Here is a 17,504-nt window from a genome sequence, read left to right as displayed (position 1 = left end):
TTAACTACAGTATATGCATTTTCATCTCAGTTTACACTACTAAGTTTAATGGTTTGGTAGAAACAGGATCTGTAAGCAAATTTTTAACTAATGTGATGTTATTTTTGCGGGATTTAAGGTTCCTTGAGTTTTGGTTGCTTAGCAAAAGAGTCTCTAGAGATGGAGAGTACATGAGATCTTAATGTGATTTTACAAAGTATTGATCTGGCTTTGTCGGTTATAAGTTTGAATAAAAGAAAAAAATTATGATAGCTCAATTATTAGTATAAAGTCATCTGACTATAATTAATCTTTAAAACATTAAGGTAACATTTGTTTCAAAGTTTGAAAATGCTTAAGATAACTTAGATAATAATGTACTAGTTAATTTTCAGTGGTTTCTTAAGTTATCATTTAATCCGACATCAACTTTATTATTTATGCTTATATATCACGACCCAAACCACTGAACTGATCAGATGGCCATGAAAGGTGCTTTTACAGCTCAAGTCAAAGGTCACAAAGATTCTCTTTTTAAAAACACTCTTTGTACATTGTTACAGAAACATAGATGAGATTGTACAGGAATTATGATTGGAGAGAGGATATAAAAATTATGAAGCGGAAAGAGGGAAACACTTTCCCCAAAAATAAAGGAGGAGAGAGAGAACAAGATGAAGTCGAATGAAAGAAAAGGAAAGTGGAAAGCTGACCCCATTTAAAGTATATGTAATACACTTACTTTATTGCAAATATCTATAATAATAACAAGGATTATGCCGCTATGTGCAATGCGAAATGGTCACTAGCAACATCTTTTTAAGATACCTGCTTCCAAATTGGACAATCCACTAGTGAAAACATCACCATTCAACATTACCTAATCTGTGACTTGGCTTGCATATAAAGGATGTGAAAGACATCACCAATCAAACGGAATATTAGTGTAAACCCACTTTTGGTTCTATATAGCTTACAAGAAATGTTTATGCATAATACACAAGATATCATGAATGAATGAATGAAACCGCATTTTATATGCTGCAGATATCTGGTTTTCTTGTCAAACCCCAGAAGTATACCAATGGTGGAGAGCTCCCTCTCTATCTACTTAATACCAGCATCACATCAAACATTTCATGAGCATGGAAGCCTTGATTGCAAACGATCTGTTGAAGGATCAGACTGAAATATCAATTCCTGAAACATTGCCCTCGCTGTAGTGACCGAAACAACTCATTCTGGCTTGCTATTCATGGCTTCTGCAACCAGATGTTCATGACCTTCACTATACAGAAAGGACTCTCCTTTGATGCATCTAAATCAACAACTTTTGGAGATCAATTCCAAATATGTCAAGTTCTTCCTGCTGTATATTTCTGGAGCTAAAATGGGATGCAGATTCGTGAAAGGCAGCATATGTAAACAATGGCAACAGCATCCATCTGTGCAAAGACTCCAATCATAATCTAGATGGCTGTGATAAAAGAAATACCACAATTGGTTAAAGGTCGCACTTCAAGGGAGAAACTTTATGTCCATGCTTACTTTCATGAAGATATATGAATTTGCTAAACAAGTTGGAATAAGGAAGATTTCTAGGAACTCATACAAGGAGACATTCTCGAGAAAACAGTCAGAAGCAAATTAGCAACCTCAATGCACCATATTGACTTGACAAATAATATAAAAATAAAAAAGGGCAGCCCGATGCAGTAAGCTCCCGCTATGCGCGACAAGGGCCTATTGTAGTGAAAGAGAAAGATACTTCTGCTTCTACCTGTGCTTCCTATAATATGTAGTGATTTTGTGCGATACGCTAAGCTGCTCGGACAAGGGTGCGGGTGTCCAACACGGGTGCGGATCTAGAAGTCGGGCACTTCGAGATGTAAATTCTAAGGTTCAAGGATATGGATCCTAGTACGGGTGCAGGTGCGGGGATCCGGCTAAAAATAATTCAAAAAAATAAAAATATAAAAATATCTCTAAATTATGAGAAGTTTTGAAGAATATTTACATATATCTTGTAAAGTGTGGAATTCTTTTTTATTCTCAAGTTGTAGATAAATAAAGGATTGATTTCCTAGATAAGATGTGCTATTTTCTTCAATTTTACCCTAGTATTGGTTCTAATTCGGAAATCAAACTGTATCTTGTCTCGAATTTTTCCATCTGTCGTGGTCAAAGTACCCAAAATTGTTTGACCAAATCCAGTACGGATCCCATATCCTCACTCATACTAGTGTCGTGTCGATACGGGTGTGGCACATAAACTGCCGTGTCGGGGCAACTTAGGCGATACGAACGTTACTAAACTAAAATACATATATAACATACTTAAACATCTTAACATGCATTGCTTGATGATATATTTTAATCAATATCAACGTATCCTCAATTTAAGATTAGAAATCTAGCATTGTGACATCAAGTGTTCCCATTCCAAGAGAGCCATGCTGCAAACAAAAAGAAGAGTCTAATGTCTGCTGGTTGAAGCAACTTTTAACAAATCAGCTTTTGGGAATCAATCAGTTACAATCTAATACTTAGACGACAGAAATATAATTAACATATTTATTAAAGATTTTGCATCCACAATCAGAAGTGTTAGTATTTAATCAGGTCGCTTCTATCCTTAGGATTTTGCCTCACTGATTTATGGTTGAATCAGATAGTTTTCAACATTCTAAATTTGAAGCATCTTTTGGTCAAAAAGCACTTCGTTTGCAGGTTTGAGAAGTACATGGAACAGAATGTAGATGTGGATACATTATATTCCTGATCTAATAAGATGTGTTTTTTCTTTTTATCATATTAGACTACTTTCTAAATTATAAGTGAAAAACATAACTGATTTAGTTTACAGTTTTCCCGTGCCTAGTCCCCCTCCCCCTCGATCTTCCCATTGGATGTCAGAGAACTACGTTAAAATACATCCAAGTTTGAAACCCCTCCTTGAACTAGCAGCCTTATATATCAAATCTTCTACCAAGAAGTAAAAAGCTACTAAAGGTTCATAAGAACAACTTTTTTTTGGTTAAAGGGGATTGAATAAATTAACAAACTAAACTGATAAAATAGGTACATCAGAGGGGAAATTTGCATCCCCCTGTAGAATCCCCTGTAAGATCTATATAATACACTGCTCCCTCCGGTCCACAATAAGTGACTTTTTGGCCTTTGGCATACCCCTTAAGAAAATAATAACTCCTAGAAAAAAAATAAGTATCTTGACTATATATTACCCTTAATTAAAATTTGTATATTGTTAACTTGACACATTGGAATATGTAAATAAGGGCAAATTTGAAAAACTACAGTTAATTCATTCTTGATTATGTAAAAAGGACACTTATTCTGAACCAAAATAAAAAGGCCAAAAAGTCACTTATTGTGGACCGGAGGGAGTACTATATAGATAAATTTAGCTTCCTCTGCACCAGAAGGTATTTATTCTAACTTCAGTTTCCCCAACTTTTAAATGGCTTTATTCTGAACACAGTTGATAGGAACTAAACTTATATCCAACTGCAGTTTGATACATACTTCCACAATTGTGTAAAAAAGTTATAAAATAATAGGGGCGAAATACATAAATAGCCCCTTTAAGTTTGTCCTCAAATATCAGACAAACACCTCAACTGAGCTCATTTTCAGTTAACACTTCAAGTGGCTATCAAGTGTATCAAGTAAATACCCGACCTAGTCAGCCCACATCGCCTGTGATACACATTCCAAAAAATTCTAAGAACCAATTAGTATTTGACACGTGGCTAAACAATTAAAATAAAACTAGTTTGTGGGCACGCGCAACGCGCGTGTACCCCTAATGAGTATTAGACTTTAAAAATAACATAAATATTACTATTAAAATATTTTTAGTTATAAAATGAAATTTAATTGTAAATTCCGAAATAATAAATGATGATTCTACTTAGCTAATTCCATAAAAGAAGAAATCTTACCCCATAAGTCCTTGGATACCTTAGATGTCAAGGTTCCTTTATTTCAGATAGTCCATAAATATAATAGCAAAGAAGCAAATACAAAAGAACCGCTCAAAGCAAATATCTCAATTTAATTGTAAAAAATATAAAAATGCAATTGGCGATTACAAGAATATCGTAATCATACGAATACAAGCTTTCGTGAAGCTTTTTTAAACAAAAAAAAATTAAGAAATCAAAGAACAAAATGATTAAGGATTACACATCCACTCAACATAAATTTATATCTTTGTGTGTCAGAGATATTTATTCATTACCTGGGGAGAAACTAACTACTTGCACTCAATTGCTTCACTTGCTGCATCCACAACTCTGTTAGGCAAAATTTTAGCATCTATCTTACACCTGCAACAAAAATCACAAATTGGGGTTTAAGATATCGATATTTTAAATGAACCCAAATCAAAAAATATAAAATTTTGAGTAATCAACGTGAATATATAAAAAGACAAAGTGGGGATAATTTAGTTTTTATCGTAGAATAGAAAGTAAAGTTATATCGGTAGATGAATTTAGATACGAAAATATAAATTCTTGAGTACTAAACTTACATAGAAAAAAGAATGGATATAAGCTTTTGCCCAGAAATAAGAGGTAAAGCTATGATGTGAAAGGTTATCAAGATGAGTCAATTCAGAAGGTGTCTTCCTAAGTTTTTAAACGGAAGAATAAATAAGTGTCCTTGCTATTTAGTGTGATTTAAAGAGCATAATAAAAGTAGGATGCCATAAATCAAAACAAACTAAACTTTGTATATATTAAATGAATAATTCATTATTTGTTGATCATTTGCATTCGGTAGATGAATTTGGCTTATATTAAATTAGCCAAATGAATTCAGCCTATTATTGAGTTACTCAATGCAACTCTTTACATTCTCCAACTTTTTTAAAACTTTATTAGAATGTGTAATTCCATTTTTACACAATTCTTTTTACTTTAGTAGTATTTGCTTGAAGGGTAAAGAAAGTCATTTTACTTTTAAAGGACAATTTGGTAATTCAGCTTTCACTTTGGGTCTTCCTACTTATAATATAGCATGATGATTAATAAAAAATCAGAAAACCTAATAAACTAGTAAATTACAAATCAGCCACCACCAGTACCCTACTTCTTTCTTTCTTCTCCGATGACCCCTCTCCCCTTCTATAGTGCTTCCCCTTTTTCCTTATTCAACTCTTCTTCCCCACCAACCACATATAACAAAATACTCAATCTTTTAGTCTAGAAGATAGCTTAATTACATAATTATTTGCGTTGTTGGTAGGTTGAATCAGGTTTTCACATAATTTTGCCAGTGCTTCTTTAAGTGCCCATTATGGATAACATTATTGTGCTTCATTTCTTACCATGCGGCGGCAGATGACACCGAACAAAACAAGTGGAGCTTCGCTACCAGTTGCTAAAAGACAAGTTAATTGGACCATGAAAATTTTCAAATTATAGCCTCAAAAGGGAATTGGAGAAGGTCGATTGCCAGAAATGCGATTGAACTTTTATGCATGATCAATGGCATTGTTATAGAGTGGTGGCTGTTACTGATTTTTTTTAAGATTGAAGGAGAAGAGGTGAATTAATGGCGGAAGGTGGAGCCGTGAAAGAGCTACTGATATTCCCGTGTTTAGGTCAAGAAAATTTGGTGATGGAGATGAATTATTTTGGGAGTAAAATGGAATTAATGTGGGAAAAATTAAAAAGGCAGTGGGATCCACATAAAAATTATGGTTGAGATGAATTCTTCGGTGAAGAAAGTGAAATTAACGTGGCCGAAAGTAAAAAATTATAGTGGGACCCACATAAAAATTAAGTTTAATCTGAAAGAAAAAAGAGGACAGAAAAACATAATAAGCTCACGCGCTCAACTTTAGGTGAAACACACTTGATCTGCCATGTCATCCTTAGGTATCTACCAGGCACACTTTTACCAAGTAGAGGTGTCTAACTGAAAATGGGCTCAGTTAAGGTGTTGGCTTGGTAGTTGAGGACAGCTTAAAGGGGCTATTTATGTATTTTGCCAATAATAGGTGTAAGCTAAGTAGGTAATACAAAGGCAAATTCAATATAATGCCATGCAAGCACAAGCCATTATTACTCAACCAGTGCCATTTAAGGAAAACAATAGTGGTGGATACAAATTACTAAACCAAGGAAAAGGAGGACAATGGACGAGAATATACCAGCATGGAATTCGACGTGATCTGTATTAGCAATCATTGGTGACACTAATCGTCTTTCACAGAGTTTGAGTGCACAAGCCTCTGAAACCTATTTGATAATTCTTGGTATGAATGAACTTCAGATGGAGGCACTTGTCTAATGGCGGCCTTCAGATGTTTCATTGTTATTTCAGAGGCATCAAGGCTTTCCTGATACCAAAAAAGTTAGTACAGACGAAAATATGCATAAACAGAAAGAGAGGGTGGGAAGAAGATGTATAGACACAGCCACAAAAGAGTAAATTTACTTCAATTGCTGCAATAGCTGCTTCACGACATATCATAGATATGTCAGCACCAGTACAGCCGCTCGTTAGCCGAGCTAGGTCTTTAATGCATATGTCAGAACTGCATGGCATCTTCTGCAAATGTATGTGGAATATTGCCTCCCTGTCTTTTTCATCTGGAGGTCCGACATACAGCAATCGATCAAAGCGTCCTAACAAAAATTGCAGCACAAGCAGCAAACAAGGTATTGGTAGTAGTAGCAGAATTCAACATGAAAGGTAGTAGCAGAACAGAGGATTTCACCTGGTCTTAGAAGAGCAGGGTCAATCTTGTCTGGCCGATTTGTTGCAGCAATAACAGTGACATTAACTCTCTGGTGCAAACCTTTAACAAAAGAAAAGTAAAATTCCAGCTTAAAACGATTAGAAACTTTGACAATCAAGAGTTCCTCATACATAAAAAAAAAACTGAGACAATTTTGAACTGCTTTGCCACGTTAGAATCCTATTTCTACCAATTCAACTAAGCCATAGATTACGGGCAATGTTGGCATTTGTATTAAAGGAATTGAATTTTTAGTCAAGAAAAAGAAAATCATATAATGGAATGTCAGTGCCTTTCTCTTCCCCCAGCTACCCGTTAGTACCTCAAGTTTAATATGGAGATAAGAATCTCATGTTATACATGCTTAGGAATGATTTTAAACAACAAGATATTCAAGAAAATACGTCTCAAGGACCAAATCACTCTTGCAGCCCTCCGCACTATATTACTCCTCCAGCTATTAAAAGACATCCTTAGGCACCTGCTTCCGACGAGAACAAATAATGGCATTGACTCACTGATAAAAAAGAAGAAAAACTTATACACTCTACCATGTTAAAAGTGAATGACATGGGCATAGTTACTTCATGCAGACTTCAAAAATCACTGAAAAGCCTTCTAAAACCTGAACGTATGCATCCCGAATACATACTCCTATGTGATGCTTGAAAAGTTCATGTAACATGTCTGTGTCTTGGCACTGCAACCTCAGCTTCAACCCTCCTGAACCTCACCACCCTAAACAGGTCATTCATACCCAACCCAAAAGTACCTGATTTTTTTAACATCGGAACTAGCACAGCAAAGGAAAAAGGCACAAAGAGAGGAGGCAGTGTCTAGTATATGGCATTGATCTTGATTCATTACTTAGAAATTCTTTCCTAACCCAATGAAAAACATAGATTGCCTAGTATATGACGTTCATCTTGATTCATTAATCTTAGAAGTTATTTCCCCACCCCATGAAAAAAGTAGTTACGTCTCTTTAAATTTTGAAGTGGGAACTTTGGTAGAATGGTAATCTGGTTTCATTTCAAATTCTGCTTAGTCAAATGACCACCAACTAAACTTGCTGACCTAAACAAACAAGATCACCCACTAATGCTCTTCAATATAGTTCAAGTGTTGACAGCTGAGAAGTCCTTTAAATGTGGAACACTCACCATCTAATTCAATAAGAAGTTGACTCATGACCCGGTCTGCCACAGAAACCCCATCACTTTCTTTGCCACGTACAACAGCAAGGCCATCTATTTCATCAAAAAATATAATTGAGGGAGCATTTGCCCTAGCCTTTGCAAATAAAGTCCTGACAGCTTTTTCTGATTCCCCCACCCATTTACTGTAAAGCTCAGGGCCCTTCACTGCAAGAAAGTTCAACCCTGCTTCGGAAGCAACTGCACGAGCTAACAATGTTTTGCTGCATCCTGGAGGACCGAACATCAAAACTCCAGTAGGGGGACGAGTGCCAATGCGCTTGAAAGCCTCCTGGTGTTTCTGAGGCCATTCAACAGCTTCTATGAGCTGCATCTTCACCTCCCTCTGTCCTCCTACATCATTCCAGCTTACCTTTGGAACCTCAAGTATAACCTGATATTAAGAGGAACCAAGTCAGTACAGGGCAGACTGCAATTCCAGATGTCTACAAATGGTCCTTAAGCAAATTTGTTGAAATAACAGGCAGCATGAAGTTCAAGTGGAAAAGCAGGTAATGATGATCAATTGCAAAGTATATACAGAATAAACTTAATTACAGGATGTGAGCATCCATGACCAAAACTTACATCATAACCCTACTGCACTAAATTAATCAAAGACAAGTTAAAAGTTGACCCTTTGCAAAAACCAACTCATGAATGCAATTTGACTGGGTTCAATCCCAGAACTGCTAGCTCGATGGCCAAAAACCAATAGAAAAATAGCCTGTTTTCTGAAACTTGTAATCATACAAATATCTGAATATGAAAAGCACATCAACATAGAAAGCATCACCAAACTTAATAACTATGTTTAACAAAAAAAAAACTCTAAACACGTAAAACATACCTCTCTCATGGCACTTGGCCTTATTTTCATTCTAGCCTTTTCAAAATCCTTATAAGTGATCCTAAGAGTGTCTGTTTGTTCCATGCAAGTAAAGTCTCTAGGAATATCTGATGAGATACATGCTTCTGAAATAGATGAAGATGCACCCTCGAAATCACAGTCAGAAGAGAGGTCTTTATTATCTCGCAAGCAATGGGTACCATTCCTGCCAAGGCGTCCATCAAATGCTGGAATTGAAGGTTTACTATGAGTATTGCCAAAGCATGTCTTTGACTCAACATGTTCACGAAGACAATGCAAAGCTGCTTCGTTGCACAGAGCAGCTAGATCAGCGCCCACAAAACCATGCGTAGCTGTTGCAAGGTCTTGAACATCCTTTTCCAGAAGAGCATGTTCCATTTCACTCATCAGTGTATGTAGTATTTCATACCGTTGTCTGGCAGACGGTACGCCTAAACATATTTTTCCATGAAATGAGAAAGGGTCATATATCACATCAAAAACATGATAGCTAACGCAAAAAAATACTGACTATGCTCAGCCGACTCGCAGCAAGAATATGAAGAGTAACAGCAGCAATGACTGGTGGATGAAGTGACAGAATTTTAGCATCGAAATGTCTTGACCTCATTCAATATTACATGTAGGAACTCCTTAATTGCGTTCAATTACCATCACAATGTTGAAAATGAAAATAGGAACCAACAAATAAGTTGTACAAGGGCAGGGAAGGCATTCCATTAAAAAGAATATCTCACTATCAGTACGAAAAGAAGCAAAACAACAAATTGATACAGGAAAAGTCAGATCCTGTACAGAGACGAGATACTACAATAGGAGAAGAAGAATTGACACGTAATGTACCACAATAGGAAAAAAACATATCATGAGCATTCGCAAGAGTTTCCTTGTCTCTGTCTCTCGTTCTTTTTCTTTTATTGTTTCTCTAGTGGGGATGAGGGGTGGGGAGGAAGTAAACCTCCTTTCTTAGGAACTTGAGAAAGAAGATTAAATAATTCTAAGAGCGTCCAACAATTTCCAGTAGATATCGAAGAGCAAAAATATAAGAGGCAAGAAGCCTAGACTACACTAGAAGAAGACAACAACAACAACAACAACAACAACAACCCAGTATAATCCCACTAGTGGGGTCTGGGGAGGGTAGTGTGTACGCAGACCTTACCCCTACCCTGAGGTAGAGAGGCTGTTTCCAATAGACCCTCGGCTCCCTGCCTCCAAGAACTCCCCACTAGAAGAAGACACAATCAGCAAAATCTTTATTCTCTCCGAGTCTAATAGACTTAGCTTCTTTTTTAGGCACAGTACAATTTTATTGACCCCATTTCCTTCAGTAGCAAAGTTTCCACTTCTGGAAACTCAAATCAACATGGAATTACACTAGATCACTTTCTCTGTGATATGAGATCTCACTTGCTTTTAACTGTTTAAACTATTATTTTCAACATCTCGACCTAGCTACATGCACAATTTAGACTTTATGCTTAATCTCAAATAGGATCATTTAATGGAGGTACCTGCAAACATACATCAAGCTCAGCTCCTGGAATCATCCCCACCCAAAGACTTGGTAATATTTGTCAAGGAGAAGAAAGACGGGAAGAACCAACAAATAGTCATGTAAAACCAATATGGCGACTTTGGTATAAGCACGTCTAGAATCTAGACTTTAAGGTTTTCATAATTTAATGTCTAGTCCATTTGTGAAAATGATTAGGTCCCATAACAATAATTTATAAGGAGATTTTGTAGTGACCTATTTCAATTTCCCTGTCAAGTCTTCCAGGTCGTCTAAGAGCTGGTTCAACACTGTCAGGTCGATTGGTTGCAGCAATAACAAGTACTCCATCAGCTCTTCTTATTCCATCCATCAAGTTTAACAATGTAGCTACCATTCTTTGGGAAAGCTCTTCACCTGCATCTTTACGAGCAGGCGCAATGGCATCCAACTCATCAATGAAGACCTGTAAATGAAAATGGCTCTGGGTTATGGAAAAGTTAATCAATTGACACTTGATATCAGAAAGCTTATATATTGCAGAAACCATGACCAAGATTTGTATTACAGCAAAGATACAGATATCAAATTGACTTTTTATACGGCCAAAGAAAAAAATAAGGTTGGTTAACTAAATTTAGTGTCAATCCCATAGTTTAGACATACTAGGCTATGCCAATCTCAGACACCGTTATCCATTTTTCCATCTGCACAGTTTACTATCTGAGATAGGGGTGTTCATGGTTCGGTTTGGATCGGTTTTTTCCTAAAAAAAAAACAAACCAAGTTAGTCGGTTCTTAAAAATGCTGGAACCAAACCAAACCAATTAAGTCGGTTTTTTATCGATTCGGTTTTTGTCGATTTTTATCGGTTTTTCGGTATTTTCGGTTATTTATCGATTTTTTTCTTAAATATGAGACATACATTATGAAACACATATTCCGGCGACTACATTTTCAACGTTAACACTATCAAACCAATTGCTCTTTGAGAAATCTATCATTTACCAAGATATATTAATGATAATTGAATCAAATAGTGATGAATAATTTAAGTAATCAATGAAAAATCAATTATTTTTAACATGAGATAAATTCTTGTACTTAGCAAAAGAAAACTACCAATCAAACTAGAATGTAAAGGCAAAAAATTAGATTATTGTAATAGCAAAGAACTAGACTAAAAATACAAACGACTAATATGTACTATAACATTTAGAAACTTTATATAAAAATATATATATTGTAGGCATATAAATTTTATCGGACTTAAATCCAATAAAATAACATGGATCATATTTTAAATGAAAGATATATTAGGCCAAATAAATATTATGGGAATATAATTGAATTAATTATATAAGTCCAATACATATGGGTTAAATAAATAGGTCCAAATCTATTGGGCTAGCCCATTTAATTGGGCTAAAAGTGATGAGCTCACTTCACTAAGCCCAAGATCTCATCTTCCCAGAGGCCCAATTCGGTGCCACGTATCAAATGACATAGCACGCCAAATCAAACAAAATAGCCAATAGGATCATGCCACGCGTCAAAATGACAAGGCATGTCAAGTCAAATTAAAAGGCCAATGAAACCGTGCCACATGTGCAAATGACATGTTCTGGCCAATCAAATGCGGCATTGTCACTCTTCAATCTGATTGGTCGGAAAGAGTTTGTTCTTATCATAACTCTTCCCTCCCACAACCATAAATAGGGGTTTTCATAATTCAGAAAAGACACCAGAAGTTATAACAAGAAGCAAGAGAGAGCTCGTGGATCAAACGCCGCAAATTTCTCTACAAGTTTCAAGCTTCAAGCAATCAAGTTCAAGTTCAAGAAATCAAGTTCAAGCTCAAGAACGAAGAACAAATCCAGATTCAAGGAGTACGAGTTCAAATCAAAGTTCGTGCTAGTTGAATTCAAGATCATCATTCGTGGCAACAACTACATATTCAAGATCAAGCTCAAAGGCCTTTGAATTTATTTACTATTGGAAAGAAGAATCAGAGGATCCATAGAGATTGTACACTCATATTATTTGAAATTAAATACTACGATTGTTGCATTATTTTTCGGTCTCAATTATTTTCTTGACGCAATATTGTCTACACATATATATAGGTGTAATAATAAATTTAAATAGCTACTTCTATAATCGGTTTGGTTCGGGTTTTTTCAGTTATTTTTTTATTAAAACCAAAATCAAACCAAATTTGATCGGTTTTTTACAAAACCAAACCAAACTTAAAAAGTATTGGTTTTTTTGGTCGGTTTGGTTCGGTTTTCGGTTTGGTTTGGTTTTTCGGGTTTTTATGAACACCCCTAATCTGAGGCAATAGAGCAACTCCTATCTTCTGTACTAGAGTCCAATACCCGCAGTAATCAAACATCATATAGCAAGTATCCAAGAATAACTTAATGGTGTCCTATGTGGACACCTAGAACGAATCTGACACAGCAACATTCAATAATCTCTATGGTACCTTCTCAAAGAAAATCAATAATCTCTACATATTGTGTATCTTGAAGGATAATGAGAAGTCCATGCAACATAACTTGACAATGATGGGACACTGCTTCCATTTTTTAATTCCGTTTAAAATCTTTTCTTGTAACACTGCTTTCCATCTATTACCAATTTGCTTTTACCTATTCAAAAAAGAATATTGCTTTAGGAAATCCACGAGTTGTTTCTATCAGGAAAAAAAGTCCATTCAGCTGAAGGAAGCAAACCATAATACTAGCTTGCAGAGCTCAAATGTTAGCTTAGAGATTCTGCTGTAGCACTGACGATTCCATATATAGCCTATCATAATTTATGAACGAGATATAATCTAGAGTTACAGCTTCATGAACTACCATGGTGCAATGCATTTCTAACAGGAAGATCTAAACTAGATATAAGATTCATGGCTCAGGACTAAAACGTAGTACCTTCAAAACCGATGCGCAGTAATAAAAGGAACCACCAAAACTTTTAAATGGACTTCTCATTGTTTCTCATCTATAATTCATACATTTCAAAAAGATTGTTTTTTTAAGAATACATTTCAAAAAGATTCTTTCCTTGAGATCACAAGAATTGATATCTCGTTGTGACTTCCTACTACTGAAGTTCTATTTTCCATTTTGTTGGCATTACACATTAAGACACTTTAAGCAGTGAGACTTCTATTTCAGCTATTGTGACAATCGAACTCAAGCAAATTTACTATTTAAACAGAAGATATCTGAACTGTAAAAAGTGAGAAAGTAAACCACGGCAGGAGCTGCTTGACTCGCTGAATCAAAGACCTCGTTCAATGCCCGTTCACTTTCGCCATAATATTGACTAATTACTTCAGGCCCATTGACGGAGAATAGGTTTACACCAGCTTCATGAGCACATAATCGCGCTAAAGCAGTCTTTCCAGTTCCAGGTGGGCCATGAAGAAGTACTCCCTTTGTAGGCCGTAAACCCATGCTGAAATATTGACAACTGAACATCAGCATATGATAGAAAAGCAATACGACATGGACATTTTCTACATAGAATGATTTTGTTATATTGGTGTAGTAAGGAAGCTCAATAGCAGTGGTCCTGCATCAGAGATATGCATTTGCTTTCAGAAATTCCAACGATTTTCCTAGAGAACAAATTACTCTTCCCCCAAAACAGAAAGGAAAAGCGGAAAGCTGCTTATTCAATTTCTGGCAGGAAATTTGAAAATATATTCATGTTATTATCAATGTGCTGCAACAACGGTAAATCTCACAGTAACTGTATATCAAGCTGAAAAAAGGGACTAGTTGAAACAAAAAAATTCCACCAAATAAGTGAACATTTGTCATACTGCACAAAGAAAAATTTAAAACCCATTATCGTAAAAAGGAGAATATTTCAGCACAGAAATTTTATGTAAGAAATCGAAACCACTTTTTAAGGGAAAAATTGCATATATATAGGTTCTGAGTCCAAATGCCATTAACCAAAGTTATATCCTTCTAAAGAAAAACCTGACATTTACATTAGAAAGAGAGCATACCTAGCCATAGTACCTTTCACAGCTGATGATATTATTATGTCCATTAGAACTGCAAATTCTTCAGAAAGACCACCCAATTTTGGGTAGTCAACTCCATCCTTACTGTTGATATTTCTATGTTGAAGCTCTGACGGTGATAATCTTCTAATGGGAGTTCCCATATCAGTATTCTGGGGTAAATGTAGAACTACTTTTGTTTTGTGATCTACAGAGAAAGCAACATTCACATACTCCCCCAAACTCTGTTGAGGAGAAGCACCTGTAACTTGGAAAAAACACAGCCTTGAAAGCAGTGGGACAATCACAAGATTTCCAGAGAGTAAAATACGAGAATACAACCACGAAGCTGTACAGGTTTGTACAAGTTTCTTTGAATGCTCATCTACCAAAACTTCTCTTATATTGAATATGTTGCTAGACGTGCCACCTACATCAGAAGAAATTGACACTGATTCTTGATCCTTGGGCGTATTGAACTCCCTGGTGCCAGGAGAATTAAGTCTAGAATGAGAGTGTAATGGAGTCCTTGGAGATGAAACCCTCATAGACTCAGCTCGACCATTTATTGTTTCAGTGGTTGAATATCGAGGGGATATGGAGCTGTTTATCACAGATTTTCCATTACGAGATACCAGCAACAAAGATAGTTCCTCGCATTTACTAACGGAAAGGGAACTAACTTTTTCATTGGACAGTCGATTGCTTCCATTTGCAATACTCCTTATGGTATGATCCCCGATAGGATGAACAAAAATGATTCTACCTGAGGCAGGAGAACCCATACTCCATGAGAGGCTTGAAGATAATCGTGCTCCATCTTTTAAAACCTGCAAAGAGATCAATGTCAAGACAGTGAAAATTCTGTCATTTGGTGTTAGAATCCAACAGAACCTCTCTTTAAATACTTTCGAAAGAATAAGTATTTAAAATAATACTCAGATTCAACAAATATTATAAGCTAACATCAGGTTCAGGAAAAATATTATAACTATTTCATGAAGCCTAATAATCGCTCTGGAGCATCGCTGTGTTTTCATTTCAAGTTCAGGATAAAATAAACACTTAAACAATCTCCAGGTTCATATGCTTATTTGCCAAACTAAGTAACAGAGACTGGACAGTAGAGAAAATGGAAGAACGAAACAAATATTTGCATCCAAACCTTACAAGAAGGGAAAACAGTCGCAAGAGCAAAGAAGTTTCCTGTTTCATGAGCCACGTTTTCTGTATCCTCAAGCCCAAAATGCCGTGTACACTCATCTACTAATGAGCTAAGCAGGAAGTTACTCGCATTTTTCCTCGAAGAAGCAAGGGACACCTGTTAACATTGGAAAGTAAAATAAGATCAAACTCTATGAAACCAATAAATGTTTTAACTCCATAGCATTGCTGAAAATTGATTACACGCACTTAAAATGAACTTATGCAGCACATCCATAAATCTACTAACAAAAACATGTGCATAGCACCCGAAAAGCACATCCCTTGACAACGCCGCTTTCCCAAATCACAAACCAGCTCAAATATCTAATTTTTTATAAGAAATATTTCCTTAAAATTTATGTTAATACACACTTTTAAAAACTTTTACTGCCTCATTTTTCCCTTATTCACGCGATCCATATCAGAAGCTGCTTCGTCAGCAAAGTTGTGGTTTGGACTTTCATGATGTTTGTAATATGGTGTCACATGGCCAACATCTTCTGTAAGATAATTCCTTAGACAGATGTGAAAGGAATAATGAATGCAGCTCTTTTTTAATTGTTCTCATGAACATATTCTTTCTGTTGAAAGAGGCTCATATAAGTTCTAAGTCGAGCTTAAGTCATAAACTAAGGAAAAATATAGAACTCAAATTACTTACAAACAAATTAAAGTCTATTAACCAAATTCAGGCACAACAAGAATTCTTTATATCACAAAACACACAAACGCGCGCACACACACACACACAACACAAAGACGCGCATACACACACAACACAAACACGCGCATACACACACACATACACACACAAGACACACACACACACACACAGAGAAATTCATATGCATATTTTAGACGGGAAAAAGGCAATATTTTTGAATTAGAACAATAGAGATGAAAAAAAAAAACAAATTTTACCGATACAATGGAGCCAGGGGAAATAGAAGAAGAAAGCATGGAAGATTCGGAAAGCCAAATCTTACACCCTTTCGTATCCACAGTTTCAACAGCATCTTCCGAAATTCGGCCAATGAAAGCTGTTTTCGAAATCAAAGACGGGAACTTTCTAGAAGCTTCTTCAAGACGGAACCTTCTAATCTCTTCTTCACTGAATTCTTCACCGTCCGATGAAACTGATGGAGTAGTAGTAGAACTAACTTCTGATTGTGAAAGTCTTGATGCTGATTTTTGATTCTTCTTCTTTGAAGGCATTTTCAAAATTGAATAAATTATAATTAGAAACAAAAATTGATTTTTTTTTTTATGAAAAAAATTGTGAATTGAATTGAATTTCTGTGTGTATCTGCTGCTGCTGCTCCAAGAATTGGAGGTGCAATGCTGTTTAAACCCTTAACAAAGGTTTGGCACTTGGGAGATAGAAGTGTAAAATACTATTCCAGTCCCTAACTTTGTTCTGGATTTGCGCTTTTGTCCTCAAAAACTTCTTATTTTTCAAATGGATCGTGCCTTAGCAGTCCCTTTCTAGTTTCGTTTTTCCGTTTTCTTCTTTCCTTTATTAAATACTTCCTCAGCTTGACTTTATGTCCAAGTGTCACTAATCTAAAATTGAAAACAAACAAATTTAAATCTTTAGAGAAAAGACATAAGTTTACGGGCGATTATGTCCTCTTATGAATTTAATACCGCCTTGATAACACATAATAAGTGTTGTTGTATGATGTGTAGTACACACGTCACGTGTCTAAAGTTATTTTATTTATTTATTTCCACTTATTTCGTTATTTTTTTCAACTTTTTTTTGTGTGTGTGTGCGTGAGAGAGAGATCTTCATCACCACATACACCATCATAGAAGATCCATCATTTTCACCTTTAAAAAGTAGGGGAAAAACTCCTCGTCGGAAAAATGATGCCGGCAAATCCCAAACTTTTTAGCCAGTTAAAATCTGTCAACTTTCGAATAAATTTTTGTCCAAATGGAAAAGCACTTTC

General features: G+C 35.8%; 1 protein-coding gene across 4 annotated transcripts; it reads right to left on the bottom strand.

Annotated features, from left to right (window-relative positions):
- Positions 1 to 855: 855 nt before the first annotated feature.
- LOC104100803 (calmodulin-interacting protein 111) lies at positions 856 to 16,966 on the bottom strand. Of its 4 annotated transcripts, none has more exons than XR_687328.4 (12): positions 16,471 to 16,965; positions 15,509 to 15,664; positions 14,347 to 15,173; positions 13,580 to 13,784; positions 10,575 to 10,782; positions 8,801 to 9,252; positions 7,918 to 8,344; positions 6,734 to 6,814; positions 6,451 to 6,641; positions 6,164 to 6,352; positions 4,244 to 4,331; positions 856 to 1,456 (listed from the first exon to the last, which is right to left on the bottom strand). XR_687328.4 is itself a non-coding variant. In XM_009608130.4 (11 exons), the coding sequence occupies exons 1-10, from the start codon at positions 16,762 to 16,764 to the stop codon at positions 6,209 to 6,211; spliced, it is 2,985 nt and encodes a 994-aa protein (XP_009606425.1). In that variant the 5' UTR covers positions 16,765 to 16,966; the 3' UTR covers positions 856 to 1,456; positions 6,164 to 6,208. The 4 variants fall into 4 exon arrangements, 1 of the variants encoding a protein (XP_009606425.1); XR_687330.4 differs by having other exon boundaries at positions 15,514 to 15,664; positions 16,471 to 16,609; XR_687329.4 differs by lacking the exon at positions 856 to 1,456 and adding an exon at positions 1,497 to 3,699.
- Positions 16,967 to 17,504: the final 538 nt, after the last annotated feature.

This window comes from Nicotiana tomentosiformis, chromosome 10 (genome assembly GCF_000390325.3).
Source record: "Nicotiana tomentosiformis chromosome 10, ASM39032v3, whole genome shotgun sequence".
NCBI lineage: Eukaryota > Viridiplantae > Streptophyta > Magnoliopsida > Solanales > Solanaceae > Nicotiana > Nicotiana tomentosiformis.
The sequence above is the reverse complement of the archived record's forward strand: the minus strand, read 5'-3'. Positions and strand labels throughout refer to the sequence as shown.

Excerpts from the sequence above, each read along its gene's own strand:
- LOC104100803 (XM_009608130.4), bottom strand. The coding sequence starts at position 16,764 with ATGCCTTCAAAGAAGAAGAATCAAAAATCAGCATCAAGACTTTCACAA. Across the intron at positions 15,174-15,508 it reads CTGTTTTCCCTTCTTGTAAG|GTTTTAAAAGATGGAGCACG; the intron begins GTTTGGATGCAA and ends ATCTCTTTGCAG. Across the intron at positions 10,783-13,579 it reads GTCAAGCAGCTCCTGCCGTG|GTCTTCATTGATGAGTTGGA; the intron begins GTTTACTTTCTC and ends TTTCATTTACAG.